Genomic DNA, 27539 nt, shown 5'->3' on the forward strand with positions numbered 1-27539 from the left:
GAAGTCGTCTCCCAAGGTCGAGCGCTGTCGCCGGTGTTTCGGTTTAACTGGTGCTCGTGTTAACTGATGACTTTCTCACATTTCAAGATACGTTACGAGAGTCTTCTGAACACAATTCAACTTACAAAAATGGTTAGATACCTAGATATTAAACACGGATGAGTATGCATTAAACAAATTAAACCACAAGGCTTTTTTAAATTTTTTTTAGGAGAACACCTACGTGAAAGTCACCAGTTAAACCGAAACACTGGCGGTGCGTCAACGGTCGGTTAATGGTCCAGCAGAACTGCGCTGAGTGTCCCACAACAGCTCGCTGACCTCGCCATGGCTTCTCAGCTGCTAAACGCCACTCTGTTTAAGACGGCAGATTACAATTACCGACCGACCGAGCCGCATGAAGACGGCGCAAGTGCAAGCACCCTGTGTCGTTCGTTTATCCTTCAGCCATGCCGAGCTCTCCTTCTGTGAAGTTAGTTGTATTTGACGGTTAACCTCGGCTCAGCCATAGCGGCTTCAACGGACGGTCACCAAGGGAACTTGTCGCTAACAAGCCTTATATGAGCACCGTTATCCCATTTATCATGTAGCACTGTCTATATAACTTTAAATACCGCTCATTTCGACAGCTAACAACCTTCAGCAACTTTAATATGGATATGAATATAGCTGCCTTAAACTGCGTGTTAAGCAGTAGACTGTTATATTTATGATAGATAACAATAAAGCTGGCGATGACGTCAGGTATAAGATGATGATACTGTTGTCCAAGACTTCCGGTCGCAAATTGAGAAAAAAGCACAATCTCTGCAAACATGCACCACTCAGTGACTCACACATGAGCAGAAAACATCATAATTAAACTGCAAGTAAAAAATAAAAAAAAGAAGCACGAAATGTTCCAATAAAAATGTGACTTGAGCTACTTAATCAACCAAAACAAGAAAGAAAAAACATTGAGAGAGTAGTGTCCGGTTCAGTCTGGTACAGTAAGTTCTGTTATGTTCAGAGAGGGAAGCTGCACGCTGATAGGCAGATGATCCTGTTATGCAGCAGAATTGAAGAAGACAAAAATCCCTTATGTGCATCATCCAAAATGAACAGTATCCAACCAGTGTCAGGTAGGAAACCACCTCTTGATTTGAGTGAAGTATTAAAAGGGTTCCTGGTTTTATCCCAATGCAAGCTGCAACAGCAGCCATGTATTTACAAAAACGAGAAAAGTAATGATAAAAAATACAGTGACTTTCTGAGTCTCCAAACTCATGACTGCTCACATAAAGAAACTCCACGTCACTCGCTTAATACTGGAACCCACACTGTCTTCTTCAGCCTCTTAGGGCTTTCATAAGCAAGCACTTAGCTCTTACTGGTGCTTGTGTGAGAAAGGTGAGCTGATTGGGCCACTAGGTGTGTGCAGTAGGAGAGAAACAGAGAGAGGGGGGATTAAACGAACCAGCTGACAGTCGTGACTGCTACAGTTACTCTAAGGAGGGTTAAGAGATTAGAGGAGACATTTCTTACAGAGACAGTTACCTGCACATTAAAATGTGCAAAACACACCCTTTATTACAAGAGAATGAACAGCAGCAACACAAATATCATGTTTCCACAAAACAGGAAACTTTAAACAATGATGCAAATTGCAGACCAAAAAAATAAAGAGCTTTTTAAGTGCTTTTCAGCAAACAGTCATGTACATAGGGATTTTTTTTTTAAATTACAAACTGTAATTGCAAATATTTCTAACTTCCAAATGCTTTCCTTTCCCTGTGTGAACTTAAGTGTGTGTTTTACAGGTAGGGTCCCCAGCCCAGATACATCTGACAGAGCATTTTGTCATCTGTGGATTCCTGTATGAGATAATGGACGTGTCCCTCTATAGACAAAGGCAGACCCAGCACTTTATTCCTGCTCTTTATCACTCCCTGCAGACGCTGCTCGATGTCACACACGTGGGTTTTAGCCTGATAGAGAGGGACGGGGGGGGGTGGAGAGGAGACAAAGACAAGACAAATGAAAATGTAACAATTATAAAATATACTGAACCAGCATGCACATAAACATACTTTCAGAGGCAACATACAAAATCCTCCAAAAATGTTCAAACATGTATACATACCTTTTCATTAACTATTTCTCCTGTCTCGTTGGCCTGAGTTTTGCAAGGTCCTTTGGCTTGTTTACTCCACTCCACCAGCGGGTCATGAAGGAAGGTCTTCAAAACACTGAAAAAACACAAAATCTGAATTTAGAAACATTTCTAAAGAGATTAAAAAAAACATACATTTAATGTGCTAGTGATCCTGAAATTAGCAAATGTATTGTCCAGCATGTGTCATAATATTATATATATCATATTATAAATTCATTGGTTTTAATACGAACTTTAACTTAAATTTAGTTAGCTAATTCACTCCATGCTTAGTAAATAGGTTTTGTGTTGTGTATGCTCAGATTATGAAAAGGGGTTGTACAGGATTGCATGGCAAACAGTATGCATGTGTTTGTACCTCATCAGTGGCTCTCTCTGGTCCCTCATCAGTCTCAATGTGACCTCACAGGCCTGCCTAAAGAGGCCCTCAGTGCCCATAGGTCCCATGGCATGGACCATATTTTGGGTCAAACGGAAAGGGACCACCTCAGGCACATCAAATGTCTCCCCCTAGTGGAGATGAAGGAAAGGAACATGAGAGAGATGATAGGGGAAAAGTGAGAAAAGAGATGTACAAAACAAGGACAATAATATGTAAAAAGTCAAATTCATATTTTTTCCTGTTATTTGTCAAACAAAGGAACATTTTAAATTATTAATTTATATTTTGAGACAAATAAAAACCTTGTTGAAAAGGCAGTTGAAGTCAACATGAACACATTCCCCTGTGAGGGAGTCGAAGAGGATATTTTCTCCATGGCGATCACCCAAACCCAGAATGTAGCCCACCATGGACATCACAGCAGTGGACCGGCAGTATGCAGAGCGACTACTGTACCTGTAAACATAGGCATTATAGACATGGCTTGTGGAAACAGGGATCCTCGTGATTGTAGAAGAATTGAGCCCAGGTAATACCATGATGTGGGGTCAGGGAAGGTCCTGAGGAACCACTCGTAGAAGACAGGGGTGTGTCGGGCACATAGCATCTCGTGGTTTCGTAGTTTCTCATCAAAAGGAGCTGTCTTAGGAAGAATAAGCTTCCTCAACTCTTTACCTGATAGGTAGATACCTGCAATACACACGAATATGATACAATAAAATAATTTCACCAGCTATTTTGGCAACAGTTTACCTTACCTTTTATATAGGCTTTGTATATGAGTGTACCTCTCTCCTTATAGAGTTTGGTGAGAATGTGCCGCAGTCCTGTGGTGTTGTTGACCCATTCGATGATACCACACTCCTCATTGAGAGGAATCACAGCGTAGGTACAGATATGTAGCTCCCTCCGTCTTGACTCAGCATCTTTACGTAGGCACTACGCCCAAAACGATACAAACAGAAACCATTTAGATATACTGCTTTTGAAAAAGACAGAAGGTTTTTTTTTCCTTTTTTTTTTTCTTAGACTTTGTTCATATAATCATACTAAAATGTATTCATTTACTGTAATGTGTTATTCCTATTTGTACTGCTTCCCCATCTTCCTTTTTTGGCTTTTCAGATTGACACTGTCACTGTACTATAAATTAATTAATATGGCTCTACACATTGCTAAAAAAACCAAAATAACAGATTAAAACAATTGTAAATGTATTCTTAGTACAACAATAAGTGAAGGTACTTTATTTCAGTCACAAAATACACATACCTTGTTTATGAGGCAGTTGAACTCCATGAGTCTGCAGTCTTTCCTCAGGTCATCTTTAGGTTTACACATCATAGTGTAGCTCCGCCCATCTGACCCCTTCAGACTTATCTTCTTAGGCTTCTGTAAAGAGGCCAAGATCTCCACCTACACAAACACAAGAGTTAAAAAATATTGACTACCTCCACTGCTGATGGTTTTTGTGATCAAAAGTTTAAAATGTTCTAAAACCTTGTTGCTTTATCACAACTTTCTGCCTGAGATGGTGAGACAAGCCTATATACAAGACAAATTATTCTACTTTTTACCATCAAGTAACTGAAAATATCTATGACAACAATCATCATTCAACACCTTCATTCACTATCTCTTACAATGTCTTCGAAGCCACCCAGGTAGGCCCAGTGTCCAGGAAAGGCGTCATGCTCTGTGTTTGCCCCACTAGTAGAGGGCAGCGTAGGAATGAGGACCGACTGCAGTGGGATCAGGATCTGGCTGAAGGTGGGCTCCTCCACCAGACGTTTTAACTGCTTGAAGTGAACGCACATACTGAGGGTGGAGCTGTTACCATCCACCTGGAAGACACGTTCAGAAACATTTCTTGTCCTGTCCACTGCTGCAAGAACACATTTAACTTAAAGAGATCAATAAACTTGTGATCTAATCTTATCAACCAATACAATGTGTTGTTTGCCATTTTATAGGATCTTATGAAGTGTGTACAGCTATATCTTTATGGCTCCGTACTTCATCGACAAAGATTACAAAACTACATGCGTTAATCAAATGAATAGTATCTCAAAACAAAGTATGTGTTGTGCAACACTGAAAATTAGCACATGCTATTTTTACTTTTTATGATAGACTTGGGCTCGCTGCCAATTATTCACACACTTCTTATAGATCTGCCGGTCTGATAAAGAAAATGATCTGTGACATTCTGTGTATGTGAAGTAAGAATAACTGCCTTCACACATTTGAATTTGAATTTAAATGTGAACTGAATTCAGATATATCAATTTGTAAACTCTTTGTGTTAAGTATGCGTGTACCGGCTTATTGCAGAGCTCCAGCAGCTTGTCAGTCAGCCTGTTGGCGTCGCCGATGAATTTCTCCAGAGACTGTTTGAGGCTGATGGCTTTCTTAAGGATCTGATTACAGCGGTTCATACGCATGGGGTAGGACGACTGAAAAAAAAAAAACAAACACACTGTCATGAGTGCATGTAATACCTTTTTACATGAGAAGTTTGGAGATGCTGTGATTTTTCAATAAATCAAAGTAAACACATTTCGTTTAGTATTTCAATAAATATATTTCAATATATTAAAAAGGGAAAAGGAAAGAAAATGAATACATCCACATTCACACCAAGGTCAGTGTTCACACACAGATACATGCATACAAACATTTATATTTGTGTAGTAGATGTGGAAATATGTAGGCATCTCTCAACATAAAGCAAGGAATCACTGTCTGTCTGACTCCACACTTGGTGGGTGAAATGCTGGGGAAAAGGGGAAGTGTTGTGTTTAATTTGGTGCAATTTGGATATGTGATACGTTTAATATTAATAAACTTTGAATACACCAGGGATCAGTGAGGTGCTCAGTGAGCTGTCTGACTCCCGAATGCCAGGGTGAGACCAGAGATGAGGCGTTACACGAGTCAGAGAAAAGTGCTTTAAAGAGAGAAAAGTAGACAGCGAAAACCAAGCTTTTAATCAAGAATGGACACTGACTCTGTGTCTAGACAGAAAGTGTAGCATTAGCAGCATATTTAGCAGATCAGCAGCGAGTGATTACACTGGAGGTGTTCAGGTACATGGTCTGGAAACACTCAGCATTTAAAACTGAGCAAATACTTTTATATATATATCTCTATGGTTCCTTGGTTTGGGGATAAATTGGTGCCTATTGAGGGCAGGAGGTGATGAATTCTGTCTCTAATAGTGAGAATTTTATCTTCAAAGAAGCTTATGAAGTCATTACTACTGAGAGGTATAGGAATACATGGATCAGTAGAGTTATGACTCTGTCAGACTGACCAAAGTGCTGAAAAGGAACCAAGGAACCATTTTTCACTCTCCTCTATTAAGGATGAGTAATAGGTCGCTGTGGTGTTACAGAAGGCATTCCTATATGTTTTAAGACTATCTTGCCAGGCTAAGCAGAATTTTTCCAGTTTGGTCCATATTTTTGTGATGTTGGCTTCAATTCGAGTCATAGGTCGTACCTCTGTCTGTCACACATTACCCATAGACTTTAGTATTGCTTGATGATAGTTTGAAGTTAAAATTGCTGTGTAAATCAGTTATTATAATATATTATATGTTTATTTACATTTCTAAAAATGCTTGTCTGTAATAAAAACACATAATGAATATGTATGAATCTCCTCTAGAATAAAACATGATGGTGAATGTCAGTGACTCTGCTCGAGTGCTCCTCCTGAAACATTCTAGAACAATACGAGTCACAAAAGATTCTTTAAGTCATCTGAGAATGTTGACTTCATGAGGAGGAAAGGTTTCATGGAGGAGGCTGATTGCCAAAGAAACGTGTTTTCCCCACAATATTTGGAAATGATATGGAATAACATAATATGGAATTACAGAAAAAAGAACACAGCTGTGTCCGAAATCACTCCATATTTACTATGTAGTGCATTACATTTACCTTTTGCCATTTTATTTAAATGTTTGAATGCTGAGTGTGTAAATGTAACCACTATATTCTGCCCTCAAATATTCTACCACGGAATGAAAAAAGTGGTGTCCATGGCATGTACCTTACTTTCTGCTAACCATCCCACAATGCAGTGCTCCACATTTTAAAGATGTGAAAACTACCATAGCATGAGTCTGCAGCTGATGGTGAGGACACAAAATGATGATGCTTAGTTAGTCTCAGAAATCTTGATTTGCTGCTCACTATTGAGTTTATCATATAGGGAGTAGTGAATGAGTGAATAAGGGATTGATTTCGGACACAGCCCCTGCATTTACTATTAGAGTACTTAGTGAATTATTTATATTATCTTTTTAAAACAGAATGTTGATTCACACCTCACATCTATGCAATCAAAGCATTTGGCCTTTTTCCAAAAGACACATTTTTTGACGTACACTGCACTAGTTCAATCACAAATATGGGAGTGTGTGACCATGTCTGAAGAATCAAACTGCAAACGTTCAGGACACAAAGCCCTTATTCATACACCTACCTTGGAGACAGCAGTCATTAGCCACATTGCCTGTTGGGGGTACGCCAGAAATACTTTGGCCACAATGGTCTTGAGGACAGTGAAGACCTCGTCACTGGAGTGACACACCCTGGAGATAAGCTGAGAGAAGGCAGTCAGGAACTGGTACGGCGCCAAGTTGGCACAGTGCTCACTCACTGCTGTGTTGATTTTACTCAACTCCTGTCTCATCTGCCTGTCTGCTCGCCCAGCTGCAGGACATGGAGACAGTAAGTGTTTACATGTATTGTATTTCTTCTTCCATTGTCAACAGTCCATAAAATGATAAGAGTTAATATGGGCAGTAAGACTGGTAGGACTACTGGTGGGTTAGACATGTAAACAGCTTTGTGCATCCTCTTTTTATAATATTGGCCACCCACCTTTCTCACACTCGCACACTTTGGCTCCAAAATCCAGCCAGAGAGAGAGCATACGAGGCATGGCCTGGTAGATGTACTGGTTTCCAAACTGCAAAGCTCTAGGAGGGAAATATCCCAAATGAGATGGTTGATAAGGAAACTGGTGAGTCTCAGTTTAAAAAAGATTTTTAGTCTTAGATTAAAAAGTCAGCAGTAAACACAGCAGTAACTCTATTCTTACTTTCCAAAAAATGTGACGATGTATCGGATGAGGTTCCCCTGTTTCTCCAGCTTGTTATCAGTCACCATAGGCATCACTTTATCATAGTACTTGGCTAGGTAGAAGTTTCCGTCCTCCCACTCAGGCAGAAGGTTGGTCACATCCTAAAAGAAACACAACACATACTATGAAAGCAGTAACTCCCTGAATAATGGTGTTTAATCAGATCCTTTTTATTATCAAACATCAAAATAACATCGTCACATTTATTTCCTGGTTCATTGTACCTTGTACGCCTTCATGATGGCGTTGGACTCAAAGTTGGCTGTCTCCTCCATGAAGCGTCCCACCAGCAGCATGGCCTTGCCTTTGGTCTGCAGAGTTCGAGGGTCCGTCAGTGGCTGATCATCGGGGAAGCACTGGGCCACGCCCTTCTGCAGGACGATCAGGGCCTGGTGTACATCGCCCTGGTGACAGACCAACAGGTGTGTTTTGTATTGTATTTTGTTTGTATTGTTTGTTTGTGTTGTACTGTGTGTGTACATTGAGGCCAATATCTGGTATTTTATGGCATGCATCAGGTTACACTTAGATGCATTTTAGTGGAAATTTCACTACAATGCAGGTGCAAGATGTACAGTATAAAATAGTGAACTTCAGACCAGAAAATCCAAACTATGTTTAATATTTTAGGCCATATAATTGTAGTTAAGAGTAGTTAAGAGAGCTTACAGTACATATTGAAAATACAGCTGTGCAGGTTTGTGAATAAAGCCTGCTTCCTATATTGGTTACATTTAAATTTTGAAAATGTTAAAAGTGTTATACCTTGGACCAAAGCCACTTGGCCTTCTCAGTGACCAGCTCTGCCAGGTGTGTGTTCTCAGCATTAAGAAGTGCATTAAATGCTGTCTGGTGGTGTCCTGCCTTCCTGGCCACGCGGGCACTCTGCAGCCAGCACTCTCCTACCAGCTCCTTGCTCATAGGCCTGCAAAATAAATACAAAGCCTGGATTTATGATGTGGCCTGAGCTTGAGGTCAACAGTGATTTTTTTTGGATTTAATGCACATTTTAGTGAGGAGCTAAGAGGGTTGTTATTCAACAGTAAACAAAAAGACTTAAGACTCAGGGGGCTGAATAATACACTAAAGGGGGATGATTGTTCTGTCACAAAAGGGCAATGTGCACACAAGTTATTTATGGTAAAATACATATAGAAAATAACTAAGAAAAACATATTCAGGAGTTTGAAATACAGAGAAACATATTTTAAACCTCTAGAAAAATTGTGAGGGAGATGTCACCTTCACACAACTGTGACAATTTATGTCCCTGCAGATGTTTCTTCATCCTTACTTTGATCCCAAGCTGAGCAGGGCACGACGGAGGGCCAGGATTGGCTCCTTGGCCCTAAAGGAATTCTGGGTCATCTCAAGTCGATCCGACCAGTGAGGAGGCAGCTGGTTGAGGCTGGCGGTAGAGTCTTTCCTCCATTTCTGCAGCTCATTAAAAGTATGCCCTAACTCGCTGAGCATGTGGAGCCTAAACATGCAGACAAACAGATTTTAAATTCATACGTTATTGCTACTGGTCACCAGGAATCAACAACAAAAGGGAAATAAAACACAATACACTGCAGACAGACCTGACAATGTACTCGTATCCTCTCTGGTAGGTTCCACACTCGTAGCTGGCAGCAGACAGAGGGACAACCTGTTCCTTCCTAACTAGCTTCAGCTTCTCATAGAACGTCTCACCGTCCTGCTTCTTAGCTGCAAGCAACAACTGGCCCATCCGCACACCCCAGGTATTGGACTGATGGTCTGGAGAGAAAATTAGTGCCAAGTAAAGGTCTGGAGCAGCAACAAAAGATGACTAGTTTCCAGATAGGATGGCAAACATTTCAGTCTTTTGTACAGTATACATACAGTATATGGTGATCAATGGCTCAAGTTTGTTGTTGCTTTCAAGGATAATCTGTGTCAATTTCATTACCTGAACTCAAATAATCCTCCAGCAGGTCCCATTTGCCCAGCTTCCAGGCTGCCTCCACTCTGTAGGTGTTCAGCTCCGACTTCCACTGGTGCCTAAATGTGTACATACAGCACCAAGGCAAGGCAAGGCAAGGCAGTTTTATTTATATAGCGCATTTCATACACAGTTGCAACTCAATGTGCTTTACATAAAACAAACATTCAACAGAATTTTTTTTTTTAAAAACATGGAATTTGAGAAATAAAAATACAACCCAATCATAGTAAACACGTACATACCCCCCCCCCCCTCCACACACACACACAGACTAATAATAAAAACAAAGTACAGAAACATAGAAAGAGAGAGAAATAAAATACTATAATAGAGCATTAAAAATAAGATTGCAGCATAAAATAATGATTTGCTTTAAAATCATTAAAAGGACATAGAGTGCAAATGAAAGATTAAAATTTAAAGTGCTTTGAAATAAAGAGCTCAATCATAAGCACAGGAGAAGAGAAGTGTTTTTAACCTGGATTTAAAAATATTCACAGTTGGGGCTGATTTCAGTTCTGCTGGTAGTTTGTTCCAGTTGTGTGCAGCATAACAGCTAAAAGCTGCTTCACCATGTTTAGTCTGAACTCTGGGCTCCACTATCTGACCTGAGTCAGTAGATCTCAGAGCTCTACTGGGTTTATATTCTACTAACATGTCATTCATGTATTCTGGACCTAAACCATTCAGTGATTTGTAGACCAGTAGCATAACTTTAAAATCTATTCTATAGCTGACTGGGAGCCAGTGTAAAGACTTTGGAACTGGAGTAATGTGCTCTGATCTCTTGTTCTGATTAAAACTCGAGCTGCAGCGTTCTGAATGAGCTGCAGTTGTTTAATGCTTTTTTGTGGGAGTCCAGTCAGAAGACCGTTACAGTAGTCTAGTCTACTGGAGATGAAAGCATGAATCAACTTCTCCTGGTCTGTTTGAGACATAAAACCCTTCACTCTGGATATGTTCTTAAGCTGATAGAAGGCTGTTTTGGTGATTGATTTGATATGACTGCTGAAGGTCAGATCTGAGTCTATCAGCCACCAAGGTTTCGGACTTGGTCGCTAGTTTTTAGAGAGAGTGACTCGAGATGTTTACTGACAGCAATCCTCTTCTCTTTATTGCCAAAAACAATTACCTCAGTTTTGTCCTGATTTAATTGAAGGAAATTTTTGGTTCATCCAATTTGTTACTTGCTCTAAACAGTGACACAATGACTGTATTGGACTGTAGTCATCCGGGGACAGTGCTAGGTATATCTGCGTGTCATCTGCATAACTGTGATAGTCTACATTAGAGTTCTGCAGAATTTGACCCAAAGGCAGCATATATAGACTGAACAGAAGGGGTCCAAGAACTGACCCCTGAGGAACTCCACATGTCATAGCCACTCGATCGGATTCATAACTTCCAATGGTCACAAAATAACTCCGCTCCTCCAAGTAGGACCTGAACCATTCTAGGACTGTTCCGCTGAGTCCTGCCCAAGTTTCCAACCTGTTCAACAGTATACTGTGATCCACAGTGTCAAACGCAGCACTGAGATCCAACAGGACCAGAACTGACATCTTGCCTGAGTCAGTGTTTAACCTTATGTCATTTAACACTCTAATAAGAGCTGTTTCTGTACTGTGGTGAGGTCGGAAGCCTGATTGAAATTTGTCAAAAAGGCCACTGGAGTTCAAGAAATTGCTGAGTTGATTAAAAACCACTTTCTCAATGATCTTGGCTATAAAAGGAAGATTTGAGATAGGTCTGTAGTTGGTTAACATGGAATCATCCAGCGTTCTCTTTTTTAAGAGTGGCTTAATGGCATCTACTTTTAGGGGTTTAGGAAATGTGCCTGATTGAAGTGAGCTATTTATTATTTGTCGCAAATCTGTTTGGACAGAGTTCACAATAGTTTTAAAAAAGTCTGATGGCATTGTGTCAAGACAGCATGTCGATGGTTTTAGATGCTGAACTGTTTCCTCTATGGTTTTTTGGTCAACTGTTTTAAATTCTGACATCCCAGTTGAGTTATTCCTGGGAGGTCTTAGGGATTGCGTCTTTTTATTGTTTTGTTGATTTGTGTTGATATTTAACCTTATGGACTGTATTTTTTCACTGAAAAAGCAAGCAAATTCATTGCATTTATCTGTGGAAAGGAGTTCTGGAGCTATCTGTTTAGGGGGGTTTGTAAGCTTATCAACCATAGCAAACAGAGTGCGAGTGTTGTTGATGTTCTTATTAATAATTTCAGAAAAGTGTCGCTGTCTAGCTTTGAGTAACTCATAGTTAAAATGACAAAGACTTTGTTTGTAGAGGTCAAGGTGAATTTGAAATTTACTTTTTCTCCACTTACGCTCTGCTTTTCTGCATTCTGTTTTCAAAGCCTTTACCATCATAGTGTTCCTCCACAGTGTTTTCTTTCTACCATCAAGGTCGTCTTAGTTTTAGTTTTAATAGGTGCAACAGCATCCATGACATTTGAGATTTTCCAGTTAAAATTATCCAGGAGTTCATCTACTGACTCTGCACCCACAGTTGGTGACATAGCTATAGCCTCCATAAACTTTGCACTGGTATTCTCATTTATGTACCTTCTCCTAACAGACACAGAGGTTAACTGAACATTTGGAATGATCTGTAAGTCAAAGAACACACAGAAATGATCAGAAAGAGCCAAGTCCTTAACATCAACAGAAGAAATGTCAACACCTTTAGAGATAACCAGATCCAGAGTGTGGCCTCGAGTGTGTGTGGGCCCTTTCACATGTTGCAAGAGGCCAAAAGTGTCAAGTAGAGCAGAGAGTTCTTTGGCATTACTGTCCATGTTATTGTCTACGTGAATGTTAAAATCCCCTGTTATGATAAAAAAGTTGTAGTCAGTGCAGATAACTGACAGCAGTTCAGCAAACTCATCAATGAATTTTCCTGAGTATCTTGGAGGTCTATAAATGATTAAAAAAAGAACTTTTGGATCACCTTTTAATAAAAAACAGAGATATTCAAAAGAGCTAAAATCAACCAATGTAATTTCCCTGCATTGAAATACAGATTTAAAGATGGCAGCAACTCCCCCGCCTTTCTTACCAGTTCGGCACTTGTTCATAAAACTAAAATTTGTTGGTGCTGCCTCATTGAGAATAGCACAACAGCTAGATTCAGTCAGCCATGTTTCACTAAGAAGTAAAAAATCTAGATCATAGGTCATAATGACGTCATTAACTAACAGTGATTTGTTGACTAGTGATCTGATATTGAGTAGAGCTAATCTTGCGGAGATAGCAGGAGACACTGGTATATTTCGAGGTTGACATGCTATACTTAATAAATTGCCAGATTTAATTGAACCCTTTTTTCTCACCAGTTTAACTATTCTTCTGTTACCTGTCAACACAGGGATTGAGAAGGCTACCTGAACTCCATAGGGCCCTGACTTTTCCTGGGGGAGAACATTATCGGTATCAGTATTGCAGCCTGGACCCGGCACATATCAGTCAGACTCACAGATGATATGATTCAAAGGAGGTGGGGGGGCTCGGTGACCAGTCAAAAGTTTGGACACACTTTCATACAAGTGAATAGGACGATGTATCCAAATGTTTGAATCGTATATTATGTAGCCCACCTCAGGGGAACTTACCTTACAATCACAACTACTTTAATTTAAAGGCATAATAATTATACAGAAATGCATGTGTTTCATGTGCTTTTTAACCTGCATGTTATCCAAGTATATAATATAATAATAAAAGGTCAGGGAAACCGATTTACACCACAAATAAAATAGGTTTCTTTTAATTTAAATAATCCTCAGTTATGATGAGTGTGGTCTAAATTCATTGTGTATGCAAGCACAAGTCTACATGTCTCACTTGTTGGCCAGGACTCCATTAACTTGGGTGATGACTGTGGACAGCTGTCCCAGGCCGAGCATAGAGGTCATCACACCATGATAGTGACCGATCTATACAGAGATGGACAATACAAAATTATGACAAAGGGAAAAGATATATAGACACACAACTGAAAAAAATGCTTCTTGAAAAGGGCAGCACAGATTCATAAAAAGCACACTTTCATCTTTATAGAAGTAATAACATACAGCATAGGTAGATAAATAGATAAAGTTACATCTCTTTAAAATGTGTCCATTTCCGTCCTTCCATTTTTTTCCATTCTTATGCAGTATTTTCTCTGTCACTGCAGTATTTTAACTCTACACTATTGCTCTGATCCTTTCACTACTTTTTTATTAGTTTCTTGTAATGTTGGTGATCTGGGAAATGAAAATGAATCTATTGTGGCAGGATACAGAAAAACGTAAAATGTTTTTTATAAATTTACCTGGTCTGACTCCAGCTGTATGGCCCTGTCGTAGCAGGCGGTTGCATCTCTGAGCAGGCCGATGCTCTCATGCTCTAAAATCTGTTCCCGAAGCGACGGCTCCTCCCTCCTCAAGGCGTTAACCCCCCTCACACCATCAGGCTCATGCATTGCGGCATACAGCGTCTGCAAAAGCCAATCATTAAACACATTTCAAATAGCTGCAACTTCCCATCATCTACAAATTTAACAAGTGAACTATATAACTTAATGATGCAATCAAACTTTTATGATGCATGCAATGTCAAATGTAATTGATTTATTTAACAAGCACATACAATGTGACTGCACATACAATCAAATGTACAATACACCAAATATTTAAATTTATGGAGGCAAATGACTGTTAACTTGTCTGACCTGCAGGAAGGTGAGGTGGTCCTGGATGTCTTCTTTGTTTTCTAAGATGTAAGCTTCAAAGTGCATGAGGGCACGAGTGTACGCTTTGGAGCGCAGAGAAGCCTTGGCCAGAACGTCCTGTGGAATACCCTTCAGGAAGGCCACCACACGCTGATACTCTCCACTCTCTGCAAAAACACATGCTGTTGATTTAGAATCTATTTAATGCACTTTTCATTTTTCCACATTTCATTTATTGTCCACATGGATTTTTCCACCATGGCAGTGATTCAACTTTTAGCCAGCTGATAAAGATTAGACACGTCCAAAACAGTCTGGTAGTTCTAGAAAAGACTCAGATCTCATGGAGTGATAACCAGGATTTGAAACATAACAAAACAGTATGTCCAACTAAAATCTGAGTTGAAATTTAGATTAAGTTGCAGCTGATTTTCCAAATACAATTGTTTTGTTTTTTTTGATAAATGTTGTCAGTTGTTAAGTAAATTATTGTCCATTAGTGATCTTTTTCAGTACAGCAGTGAAAGACAGATTGAAAAGATAATGTGGCATTCATGTGGTGTCAGTCAGAAAAACGACTTCTGACTTAGTATGCAGCATGAGTGCACTGGCTCAATGTGTCACTTACCACTGTGTTTGGGTTTGGAGTACAGGATGTGCCGGCCCCACTGCGTGAGGTGAGACAACATGCTGAACACAGTCTGCGTGCTGAGCTGTGATAGGGTGGAGGCCGCCTCCTGGACCCGCTCTGCTCCTCTTCCATCACCCTCCGTCAGCACAGCCAGCATCTCCTCTGTTACCTGAAGGAAGGTGTGTTATTATTGTAACTTTGTCCTGTTGACTTGTTGTACACGTATGTGCGTTTATGCAGCCTTACCTCCTGTTGTTCTGCAGGTGTGCAGCCCAGCAGCATGTAGAGCAGAATATGAGGCAGCAGGTAGATTGTCACCTTGTAGTCGTGTTTGATGATGAAACTACAGCAAGTGAACACCTTGCTGGCAAGCTCATGTCTCACCTGAAACACATAAACCAGTTCCTGAAAGCCATCATGCAAGGAACAACTTAATTCAGTCAGAGAGAAAAATGATATGCTAAACAAGATGGCAGAAAGGAGTTTGGAACATTTCTAGCTTTATGTGAAATTGATATTTAAAAAATTAATATTGGGTTAATTTGTTTTTCCCTCAATTTTCATTGTAATAACATCTTGAATTGAATAATTATCATTATGTTCTTTGTTCATCAGTCTGATATCCACTTCTAAAACTTTTAAGTGATTAAATGGCATCAAATAACATGTAATTGATCAAAATGTCTTAATGTTATTAGTTACACACATTTTGAAAAGTAAAAATGTCCACAGTTAAAAAAAGTCTATAAAAAAGGTCAAAAGTGAGATCGGCTAACCTTGCTTATGAGGTATCCGGCCCACGTGGCTGACCAATCAGAGAACTTGCTGCCTCTGTTGCTTAGGTACACCGGCTTCTTCAGTTTAGACCAGTTTACCTCCTTCTGACTACTTTTATACCTGCAGATAGAGAGGGAGGAGATTGAGAGGAGGGTTGAGAAGGAAGGAGATGTATATGTATGTATTATAAGTAGTGTACAGAGTTAAAGAGGGTGGAGAGAAAGGATTAAAAAACATGCACTTGCTGGATTTGGTATCCTGAATTCTGTGTATGAATACCTGCTGTTGAGGTGAGGTTCGAGTATTTCTTGAATCTGCTCTGGAAGTCTCCTCCACAGACGGCGACCGGGTGAGTCCGTCCGACCCTCACGACACTCAAGAATGGAGAGCAGCTCCTACAGAGCACATGAATGCACATAATACACACAAAAGTGGAAAAAGATAAAAGCTTACAACCTAATTAAAGCAGCTGATTTGTAAAGTGTGTTTATATTCACACATGTGTTTACCTGAATTGCATAAGCAGCTGAGTCCTGTGCTCTCACGTCATCAGCGTAAGCCAGAAATGTTCTGGTCAGTTCAGTCAGTAGGTCGTAGCCGAAGTTCGGATCATCAACCCCACTCTGACCCACAGAAAAATAAAGAAGAATTTTAATGTCCCTACATAGCAAACAAACATATTTAACATTTCTGCATACAGACTTAAGGCAGGTTGAATGGGTTTTACATTTTATGCTAACTAACAATTTCAAGAGTACACAATTCTTATTCATATATACATTACTTTTTCTGATATCTGGATGTTCATATTTATAATTATTATGTATGCATGTTAACAGGAGGTGAATTCATTTATAAAATCTATTTTTTTAATAATAAAATATTATATGTGCAAATTGCAATGTGTAGTTTAGTTAATTTAGTGTTTTTTTCTGGTTCTGGCTAAGTAGGGATGACTATAAAATTCACCCAAAATCAAACTATATCTAAGTTCAGTACCAGTCAAAAGTTTGGACGCAATCCCATTCACTTGAATGAGAAAGTGTGTCTAAACTTTTGACTAGTACTGTATACATATTTATTTTAGTATATTTTAGGAATCCAAGACAAATGTGAATGTATCAGTTGATTCTATACATCATTCTGTGTGCATATTATTGTTATCATAGCTAAATTATGTGTGTATATTTTGCAATGCAGCGCTTCGGTCTAGCCTAGCTTACCACAAAAGTGTTGCGGTCGCCATGGGTGTGTGTGTGTGACAGGTCCAGACGTCCAGGGTCCACGGCCCCCAGCTCCCCGAGACACTCCCCACACAGGAGTCTGGCTTCTGGGGCCGAATCCTGGCAGCCCTTCAGCAGCACCGACACCAAGTTGGAGATGACCGGCTCCACTGCCTCACTCGCACAAACCTGCCGCAGCATCCACTCCTGCCGTCCGAAAGCACGCAGACCACCAAAGACAGTAGTAATAGTAGTAGAAGTAGTTAATGTTGTTGTAGTAAATAGAAAGTGAGATGTTTTAGATCATTATGCTTAATGAGATCTATGACTGATCCCTGTAACTTACAAACCGGTGGCTTGAACCACAAGCTGTTACCTCATCTTACTATGTGTGTGTGTGTGTGTGTGTGTGTGTGTGTACCTGTTTACTGTGCATCATGTCCCTGAGGCTGGTCAGTGCGTGAATCCTGACGTCAACATTCTCATGCTGAACGGCCCTCATAGAGAGCTGTAGCGCTGCAGCCAGGTCACTGCTGCTAGCTGTCAGCTGGGAAGAGAGGGGGGAAAAAAACATGGTAATTTGATATACATTTCCATCTTTATTATTATCAATGTCAACCAATAAGCTTTTTCACCATATGCACTTTACTTTTTACTATCCATACAGACCTTCTTGTAGTTCTGCAGAACAGTGTGGATGTCTTTCAGCTCAGTGTGGTCTGGCAGAAAGTAAATCTCATGGAGGTAGTCATTGACTTCTTCCCTGTGGGCAATCATGTGAAAATGAATGCTTACTATATATAAATCCCAGCAGGTTATTAGCATGTGATTATGTTTAATGTAAAAATACAGTTTTGTTGTGCAATCGCCAAGTTTTGATGTTTACAGGATACTCTTTTATATTTTCTTATTGTTCACAAATTTAATTTGTATCTAAGTAGGATGAGTTTATTGTTGGTTTGGCTCTCCACATGAGATTTGCTGACAATAAGAAAAATATAGAAAATCAGCAGACTTATACTCCCGTTTGGCAATTTAAACATTTGTCTGTGTTTGTGTTACCTGTTGTCGAGTATCAGGAAGCGAATAATAGCAGCGGTTTCTTTGGGCTGCAGAGGAATAAGCGGGAGGAGTGCAACAATGACATGACTCAGTAGAGGGCCCAGGTGTGCAGGCTCCACACTCCTCACGAAACAATCCCACGTCCTGTCCACACAGGAAGCAGAAATTATTACACATATGCATGTAATCAAATGGTTAGAAATGCTTCTGTTAATCAACGAAGGGTAGAAACAAGTTAATATGTCCATTTTGACAGCGACAGAGGCAATATACCACTGATATGCAGTTTACATGTGACATTAAAGCATGTGGGTGTGTGTTTATACTGACTGGCAGCAGAGCAGAGGGAAGTCCTCTCGGTATCGGAGGCTAGTCCTGAGTGTTGTCATCATTTTCACCCGGACCGAGCTGATGTGTTTGGAGCCCATCAGTCTCATTAGAGCCATCACACTGGTCAAAGCCTGCACAGAAAAGAGAAAAAAAGAGGGGGAAACCTCTGTAAACTACACAAACTATGCTGAATTTTTGTTGTAATAAGATTTGTGTTACTTTCACTGTCAACAAAAAATTCTGATTGCGAACATTGCCTGTGTAAACTCTTGTATTAAATTAGTTAATCTTAGTACTGGATCACTCACCAACTTCTTGCGGTCTTTCTCTCCTGCACTGGAGCTGAGCAGCTGCATGTTGAAAAAGGCAAGAATTCCCAGAAGCTTCGGCTGCAGGTAGTCCGCCTGCCGCACAATGAATGATGGAGGATGAGTCAAAGCAGGTTTGTGTTTAAAAGAAAGAACTGTTGATGTATTTTTCTTTAATATTGCAGATTATCTTGTCAATTAATAGCTTTCTTAGTAAAATTGTCATTTCAGCCCAAAGTTACGTATTTAATTTGCTCGTTTTATTTTACAGTCTAACACCTAAAAATATTCAGTTTACTATCATACATGAGAGAAAAAACATAAAATCCTCACATTTGAGATGCTTTCTACAATGAGTATTTGGCATTTTTGGCTGAAAAATGACAAAGTAAATCAATACTCAAAATAGTTGGGAATATTTTCTGTCGATTGACTAATCAAATTGAAACTAAAACTTTTCAAAATGATGACAACTACACATAGATATACTGTATTTACATTACAAGTAACCAGACACAAAATGAGATGTCTTCAAAGTGCTTATTTACTGTCAAAAATCCCCAACATATTTACAGCAAAATGAAAAAGTGACTCTGAAACGTACCATGTGGTCAGGGGTGGTGATGTCTCTTGGACCCTGGTATGGGTCATCACTGGAGGCAAAGGAGGCCAGGATTGCCAGACCATTGAATACCTACAAATAAATGTGAAACACACATGTGAACCACATACAATAAGTGAACTGATCACAGATCTGGAGACAGTCACCGAGCAACAAGAATATAAACTGAAAAAGATGTAAAATTACAATTTGTAGGGGAATATGTGTTTATACAAGATATATATATGTAACAGTATAGACCTGTTGGTAGTGCTCTCCCAGGCGCAGCAGCAGCTCGTTGTGAAGACCTTGGAAGTCTAATCGCAGCAGAGAGCCCAGTTCAATCTCTGTCTCACTCTGGGACACGGTGCCAGGTTTAGATAGATTTAAAAAAAACATAAAATCAGTCTGGTAATCGTATTATTTATTATGGAGAACAACCATTTCATTACAACTGCTTTATTTTTCAGTCTCATACCACAGCTGGGACACACTACCAAATATTAGTCCTGCAAAAATTCAAAAGGTTTATTATAGATTTGTTTTAGTTGATTAATAATCTTTCAGCCAACTGCACAACATCAGTGTTCATTTCTGTCAAAGGTTTGTTTTACTCCAGTGGTTGGACTGCTTTTCAAGGCTTAATTTGGGTGACGTGTGTCATTGAAATTCTGTTGACAATGCCAGTGATATCAAACTTTATCACTTCTCCTTTCATGCTATGATTGAGCATGCACACAGTTTTGGATTGCCACTTGAGATTGGAGGTAAGGAAATAGTAATAATACCTGTAGGTAGTGGAAGGCCTTCTCCAGCTCCTCCTTAGTGCAGGAACAGACCAGATGGCTGAAGATGTATTTGAAGTTGTTGATGAGGATCTCTCGCCTGTTTGCCTTCAGCTCATTGGCCAGGGTACGGATGAGGGCGGAGCCTGTAGAGCTAGCCTTGGCTGCCAGGTAGGGCAGGAGCACCTGGAGGGTCCGCTGCATATACAAGTATCCATTAAATCCTCAATACCCAAACACAACTGAATAAACATATTACAGTCTCAATGTGCTCTCACATCAAACATCCTGAAAACTCTATACTGATATGTATATATATGTGTACATACAGTGAGGAATCGGTGGAGGTCTGGAAAGTCAAAAGCATGTGCGATCTGAGCCAGGATGTCCAGGGCCAGCTCTCTCTGATTGGCTGATTCGCTGCCCTGATCTGGTGTGCTCCGCAGGGCCGATGCATGACGCGAGTGCAGCGACTCCACCAGGAACTAAACTCACACAGAAGAAGGAGCTAATTAAAAGGATGCGTTTAAATAAAGAGAACTTAAGACACACTGACAAATGGCATTACACACTGTTACACTGTACACAATATGCTGGGGACACTTGGTGAATATGTTGCATTATATGCATGTAATGTACACTTTTTTGTTTTAAATCTCACATTTCTTACATCGTTATCTCATGCCTGAACCATAATAAATACTCATAATAAATAACCACCCACCTTAACAGAAACCCTGCCACATGATTTATTATTATTGCAGTGTTGTTACTATGTTTGATTATAATTCACAGTAGTACAGACTAAAGTATTTATAACCCCTATCAAACATGGGAAAAGTAAATGTTGGCCTACAGCAAAAGTTAATGAAAGCATAGCATTTTTCAGTGTTCTCAATCATGACAACAAGCCCATAACTGATTTTGGGTTTGACTTGATCCATATGTTTCAGTGAAATAATCCAATGTGTCTATATTGTCCACATGTCGTTATTAAACCACAAAAACAAACCAAAATTATTCAGACTTGCATGTGCAAACTTTTTGAAACAATGATTTCTTACCTGGCAAATAGGATTCTTGTACTGACTGAAGAGGGTTTGCAGTTTAAGGCCTTTGGCTTTGGCCAAGGCTCTGATCTGAGTATAAGCAGCAACGGACACTGGTGACGACTTGGAGAGCAGACAGTGGAGCAGCCGCAGCAGGGAGAACGACACCAAACTACCCTGGGAGGCTCTGACAGAAGAGCAGAGACGGTGGGAAAAGAATGTGTGAATGCACAAATTTAACCAAACCAGTCTTTAACAAAGAACCTTTAAAACTGTAGTGTGTGTTTGTGTAAGAAAAATGGCATCTATACCTGCCAATCTCTCCAGTGGTGAGGATAAGAGTGTTACGCAGGTTATCATCTCTGTTGTGTTTAGCATTGTTGAATGCTTCTTTAAGACGTGACACCAGGAGCTGGGATGTTAAAAAGGAATAAACACGTATCAACAGCATCAGCATAAAAAAGCAATTATTTATAAAAATCATCATTACAAGAGGCTCAAAACAGCTCTAGAAGAAGATATTAAGACAAAATATAAAACTGACTTTTGTATTTATACATTATTGTATAAATGTATACTTACAATATATATAATTTGTTTTAAATGCATATACAATAAAATGAGTATAAAGCACACAATCCTGTGTCTTAGTGTTGGAATTGCTCACCTCACTCAGAGCGCCCTGCTCAGAGTTTCGTGTGGGCTCCGTTAGAAGAAAACGCACAGATCGGCTGAAACATGTTCTGACCACTGGATCCAAGTCCTCCATTAGAGCAATCAGAGCACAGAGAACTGCCCGGGAGTCGCTGTCTCCACCAAGCAGATTCACATGTTGGCAGAGGTGAGGGAGGGCTTCTAGGAAAGCTGGGACAGTGAAATAAACAAGCAAATAAGTTCACTGATTTCTTACTAAATGTGGATGAAGTGATGCTGAATTTGAAAATAATCCAAAGCAGCTGACTCATCCTGAATAGAGCAACAGAAGAAGTGCCATAATATGTCACACAATACAACTACATACCTTGTTTAACAGTACTTGGAGTTTGTTGCGTGAGCAGAGGAAGGAAGGGTCTGACAACAAACGTCCTGAGGGATGGCATCGTGTTCCCAGCATGCTCTGTTGCAAGGCTGAGGCGGCGGCAGAGCATCTCAGGTAGAGGAGTAACCTCTATGTGGGTGTCACTGAGCTTGGAGAGCTCTGACTGGATACAGCTCAGCTGACCAACGATCCTGGCGAGCTCCTCCTTCACCCGCTCCGAACTGTCCTGCAGCGTGGGACTTTAAACGCCACATGTACGCAGTGAATATAATAATACATGCTTATTTTTAAAATTAGCTCAATAAAACCAGAAAATGATAAATAAATGAGGAAAATACGAGGCATCACTGTCATGTTTGTAGCAGAGTGTCACTATATGCATATATGTGTGTACGTACAGCAGAGTAGTACGGATGAGGTTATGGTGCTCGCTTCCCAGGTGGTGAAGAAGAAGAGGGAAGGCCCTGACTGCTGCCGCTCTCACAGTCTCATCTCCACTCTTCAGCGCCTTGGAAAACAAAGACACACGCCACTTCTCATACACACCATGACGAAGGAGGGCCAGCAGCCACACACAGTCTGCCTGGACATCAGGTGCTAAAAAGACACACACATTTGACGTTAATCCTACAACATCATCTGGAAGTTCTTGGTGCTATGTTTGGACAGCTTTTTTACAAAACCGCAACATAAAAGATTTAAATATTTCACAGTCGTGATGGGACAGGAATACTCACAGAAACAGAAACTGACTCTCTGAGCCAAGGCAGGCACACAGGAGGGGAATCCTGAACTCTTACTGGCTGAGACAGACTTCTCACAAACCCAGGGAAGAGATAACAGAGCACACACACGTTGCTGGAGCCCGTCCTCACTCTGGCTGCTCACTACACATAAAAACACACATACAGATGGTGAAGAAAACAGATCATTATGCAGCATCACGTTGAGTTTTGGAGTAAAGATGTTTTTTTTTAATGTTTATAACAGATAGATTGATAAATAACACAGCACACATGTGAAAACCATCAGAGCTGCATGTGAAATGTGTATTTTGTGAGTGTATGTATACTTACTTGACAGGTAGAGGATGGAGTCAAGGATGCGGACAGTGGTCTGGACCGCAGACTGATAGTACTTCTGGTTTGAGACTGGTTCAGCACCTCTTTCTAATACTGACTGACAGCTCTTCAAGGAACGGCCCAGAGTCTCAGTGGATACCCAGAGGAGAGGAGACAGACTGACATTTTTTTTTTTTAAAGAGAGACAGAAATAGAGAGATGTAGAATATGTATTGTTATAGTCTGCTGATAAAGAATTTAACATTTGGGTCAGTGGGTATTCCTGTGTGTAAGACAGAAAGAAACTGTGAAAGAGCGACAGCATGTGTGTGTATGTTTGTGTTTTACCTGGTGGGAGAAGAGCAGAGCGCTGCCAGGTGGAGGATGAGAGCCAGACCCTCCAGAGCACAGAGAGTCTGTGTGATCTCGGGTTCATTGGAATCAGAGATCAAAAAAGTGAGCAGCTCCTCCAGACGACGGTTCACCACAGCCCAAACCTCACTGCGAACACGCATGTCCACCTCACTAATGACACACAGACGCACAAGAAATTTACGTCAATAAATTGTTCCCCCCAGTTAATTTGAGGCATTAGAGACCAAAACACAAAACGTCACAAGATTGGATGTTACAGGAAATCATCTGTACTGTTTTATGATCCAGATTTACTACCATTTCCTAAAAAACACAATTTGAGCAGGTGAATGTTGCACTGCTTGGAAAACTTCGGTTGTTAAACTTCTGTTAAGACTGAATCGTGAATGTTTATGAACTCACGCTGATGATGATGGTTTGGTTATCTTGCTGACTGAACTGGTGGCAGATTTGCAGGATTTCTTGGCAACGGTCTCTCCATCTTCTAACTCCTGCGTCACAACAGCAGTGTCAGCTTTGAGAGCAGCTTGGAGAAACCCCTCTGCACACTGCAAAACAAAAAAAAGCACCACAGATATTGTAAAAAGGAAGAAAGATTTCAAAGAAGCGTGTCACAGTTACAGAAAAACTAATTTAAAAATGTACTTCAGCTTGATTTTCTGTTCCAACGGTGCATGTCAGCATCCGGCAGACTTCTGTAACTCGCTGCCTCCTTAACAACGCAGCACTCTCGTAACCCGGGGCGACAGATAGCAAGAAGTTAAACAGCAGACACAGTGATTCAGTAACTTCCGCCCCCAACTTGACAGCTGCCCCTCCAAGAGAACAAATGCACTCGAACAACTGCGAGAGACAGATGGGCTCAAAGTGTGTGTGAGAGGCACCAGATGATTGGAACACACTGCGAGTCAGGTTTAGCAGCTCTCCTTCGTAAGACTGTTGCTTATCTAAGTTTGAGTTGGATGTGCATGTGTCAGTGTGTGTTTCCAGTAAGTGAAAGTAGGCCATGAAGAAGATGTGGCCCTGCCGCTCAGGAAACCCTCCAAGCTCCACCAGTTCCCTCAGCATCACCAAGCTGATTTTCTTCAGCCTGACGTTGCCGTTGGCCAGAATGGAGCAGGCCGTCTCCCAGGCAACACTCAGATCACGATGAGAGACGACTCCCCTCAGAGCGTTAGTAATGACATCGATTGTCACGGCACTCAGTGATTCTAAGGCAGCCGGTGAGGAGAGTATGAGAGTAGAAGGGGTGAGGTAAGAGGAGGCACACGTGGGGGAGACACTAAAGCGCTCGAGTGTTACAGGCCATTGGCTCTGCTGTCCCTGTCCTGCCAGTGATGCGATGTGATTGTATAGGATGCTGCTCAGGTCCTGGGCCAAAAGGATAAGCTCCTCAGTGATGCGGCTGAAGATTAATGGTGCCCTGACCCTCAGAGTGTGCAGTAAAGTGCACAGCACAGCAGAGACCCGCCTGTGGATGACGTCGCAGTCTGGAGCTGCCGCCACACGCAGCAAACGCACTGCCACCCACTTACTGAAGTCTGAATCAAACGAGAGATGAGGAGGTAAAAGGACAGAGAGAAGCACAAATGACCAAGTTATGTTTTTCATTCTTATACATTTTAAATCTCATAAATCTTTTTCTTAATATTACAGCTTTTTGAAAAGCATTTTCTCCTACCGGTGCAACTCTGTGTGGCGCCCGGATACTTAGCAGGTTGGCAGGCAGGATTAGCAAACATCAGCGACGATGATTTGATTATATGCTGCACAAAGTCCAGTAGCATCACACAGGCTGGCTCCGAACTGGACTTCTTATTAAGGCCCAGAGCAACTGGAGGAAAACAGACAATAAGACTAGATTAACCCAATGGTTTCCACCTTCCACCATCCCTTTTTCAAAAATCTAAAAGTTTGGGAAGCACTGGATTAACCATTTAAACAATACCTTTGAGAGGTCAATCAATATAAAAACATAATGTACAGACGATCATTTTAGTTTAACTTAAAGGACTTCATTTCAAACTACAGCCCTAAGATTTTGTCAACATAAACCAGATGTAGTTGATTAATCTGTTGAAGTTGGTCTCAGAAACTGGGACAATAAATTGTACAACCAAATGTAGAATACATTATGAGAAGCCTCATTGTTCAGTTCCTGATGTTTAATTGCCAAATGTGAAGACGTAAGTTAAACTTGAGGGAGATCAACAAATAAAAACAAAAACACTGAATTAACACAATAAATAAGTTCCTATACTAAACCTAACTCCGAAGGTTGGAATAAAGATACAAAACAACAACATGAATATAATATACATTTATTAAGCAATATAACACCATCACTACCTTTCTGACATTTTATCCTGACTCAAATAATTCCCAATACAAATATTTGTTTGGAAAATAATCAGTCACTTTGCTATTAGTGAGCCAGCAGAACATAGATTCATTGAATAAAACCACAACTTTACTCTACAGCTTGTATAGCTTTACCAGACTGGCATTGTTTATTCTCACTATGTCGACCCCCATATTTTAAGTTACTGACTGACTCACCGACATCCACATCAGTCAGTATCCTGTCAATGAACTGACAGAGGATCTGTCGAGGTTTCTGCACCACCTGGTCGTATTCATCCGCACTGGCGCTGCAAATACCAACATATTGACACCTGGTTAGCTAGTTAACTACGTAGTGTGAAAGGAAAGTGCAGTTTAAACCACTTTTATTTCAAATGCTGAGTCTGTTATGAAGTTAGCAGCTTAGCTTTGCTCCAGTTTAGTCACCTCGCTAGCTCCTGAAGAGCCGGTATCATCGCAGACATCTCCAAACCTTCCATGTTTACAGCAAATTTCGTGTCGCTATTTAAATAACTTAATCAAAACATCATTTGAAGGAGCTGTCAGGTTTAAGCAGCGTATTTCTAGCCCGGTAAACATATCTGCAAAGTGTCGGGCGATATCAAAACTTTCGCTCCAAAATGACGTTTTTTGTTGTAGTACGGCAACCACCGAGGGTCACAACGCCAATTAAACTCGAACTGTAAACTGCTCCCCCTGGCGAAGTCTTTGTAAATATAATCCACTAAAACTGATATTATTTTGTAATTTCATTTTTATTTTTTTGCAAAAACAAGATGTATTTGTGGTCATCCCAATTTTCGGATGCAATGTCTGAATGAGCAGGGTTGGGAAGGTTACTTTGGAAATGTAATAGGTTACAGATTACAAGTTACCTTATTTAAAATGTAATATGTAGCTGTAACTATTTCAATTACTTAATCAAAGTAATTTAACTTAGTACATTTGATTATTTTTTGATCACTTTTCTAATTTTCTATAGATAAGTGTACCCATTAAGCCCACCAAAATCTAAGTTCAGGTGTTTTTCATGGATACTGACATGATGTATAATGGAACTCATTTCTTATAAAGCAAGAGTTATCTCTCATTTGAAAATGTATTCATCAGTTCATGTAGATTTTGGAATATAAAATAAAGATATTTTATGAAAAAAGTCAAAAGTCTGGCATTGGTACTGTGACACCATTTAAGCCCACGTGTGCTCCAAATAAGCCCACATCATGATTTATTTACAAAATATACAAAAGAAAATTGATTTCAAAGAAGTATTCAGTAACATGTTAAATATTAAAAAATATTAGAAATTTTAACATATTTTATTAGAGTAGAAACTTTCATTGTAGGTGTCTTTTCATTAGTTCCTCTCATTTGGAAGTTTATTTGATCCTGAAGCTGGCCGTATGTCTTTTTTAAAGGCACTTTCTACAGTAATCTTTTTGCTTTTTACTCACAACATCTCTAAAACAGGATTGCTATGTACTTATGGTCTAACATATAAACAACCTGGTTTGAATTTCTGAAAATTGTGAGAGAAATTGTATTG

General features: G+C 40.1%; 1 protein-coding gene across 1 annotated transcript; it reads right to left on the bottom strand.

Annotated features, from left to right (window-relative positions):
* Positions 1-1568: 1568 nt before the first annotated feature.
* atr (ATR serine/threonine kinase) lies at positions 1569-26590 on the bottom strand. Its single transcript, XM_062439742.1, has 48 exons — positions 26420-26590; positions 26189-26280; positions 25311-25463; positions 24275-25170; positions 24032-24177; positions 23603-23779; positions 23270-23433; positions 22931-23080; positions 22592-22790; positions 22176-22432; positions 21822-22018; positions 21466-21566; positions 21170-21341; positions 20435-20590; positions 20109-20303; positions 19582-19677; positions 19324-19413; positions 18720-18815; positions 18412-18542; positions 18082-18225; positions 17689-17782; positions 17441-17566; positions 17020-17226; positions 16306-16419; positions 16076-16191; positions 15796-15916; positions 15266-15403; positions 15017-15188; positions 14389-14555; positions 13990-14154; positions 13518-13609; positions 9628-9719; positions 9278-9455; positions 8989-9174; positions 8460-8619; positions 7919-8098; positions 7653-7795; positions 7433-7530; positions 7032-7261; positions 4859-4993; positions 4181-4381; positions 3810-3953; positions 3326-3476; positions 3074-3227; positions 2840-2993; positions 2514-2665; positions 2123-2228; positions 1569-1967 (listed from the first exon to the last, which is right to left on the bottom strand). The coding sequence occupies exons 1-48, from the start codon at positions 26470-26472 to the stop codon at positions 1794-1796; spliced, it is 7815 nt and encodes a 2604-aa protein (XP_062295726.1). The 5' UTR covers positions 26473-26590; the 3' UTR covers positions 1569-1793.
* Positions 26591-27539: the final 949 nt, after the last annotated feature.

This window comes from Scomber scombrus, chromosome 19 (assembly GCF_963691925.1).
Source record: "Scomber scombrus chromosome 19, fScoSco1.1, whole genome shotgun sequence".
Classification (NCBI taxonomy): domain Eukaryota; kingdom Metazoa; phylum Chordata; class Actinopteri; order Scombriformes; family Scombridae; genus Scomber; species Scomber scombrus.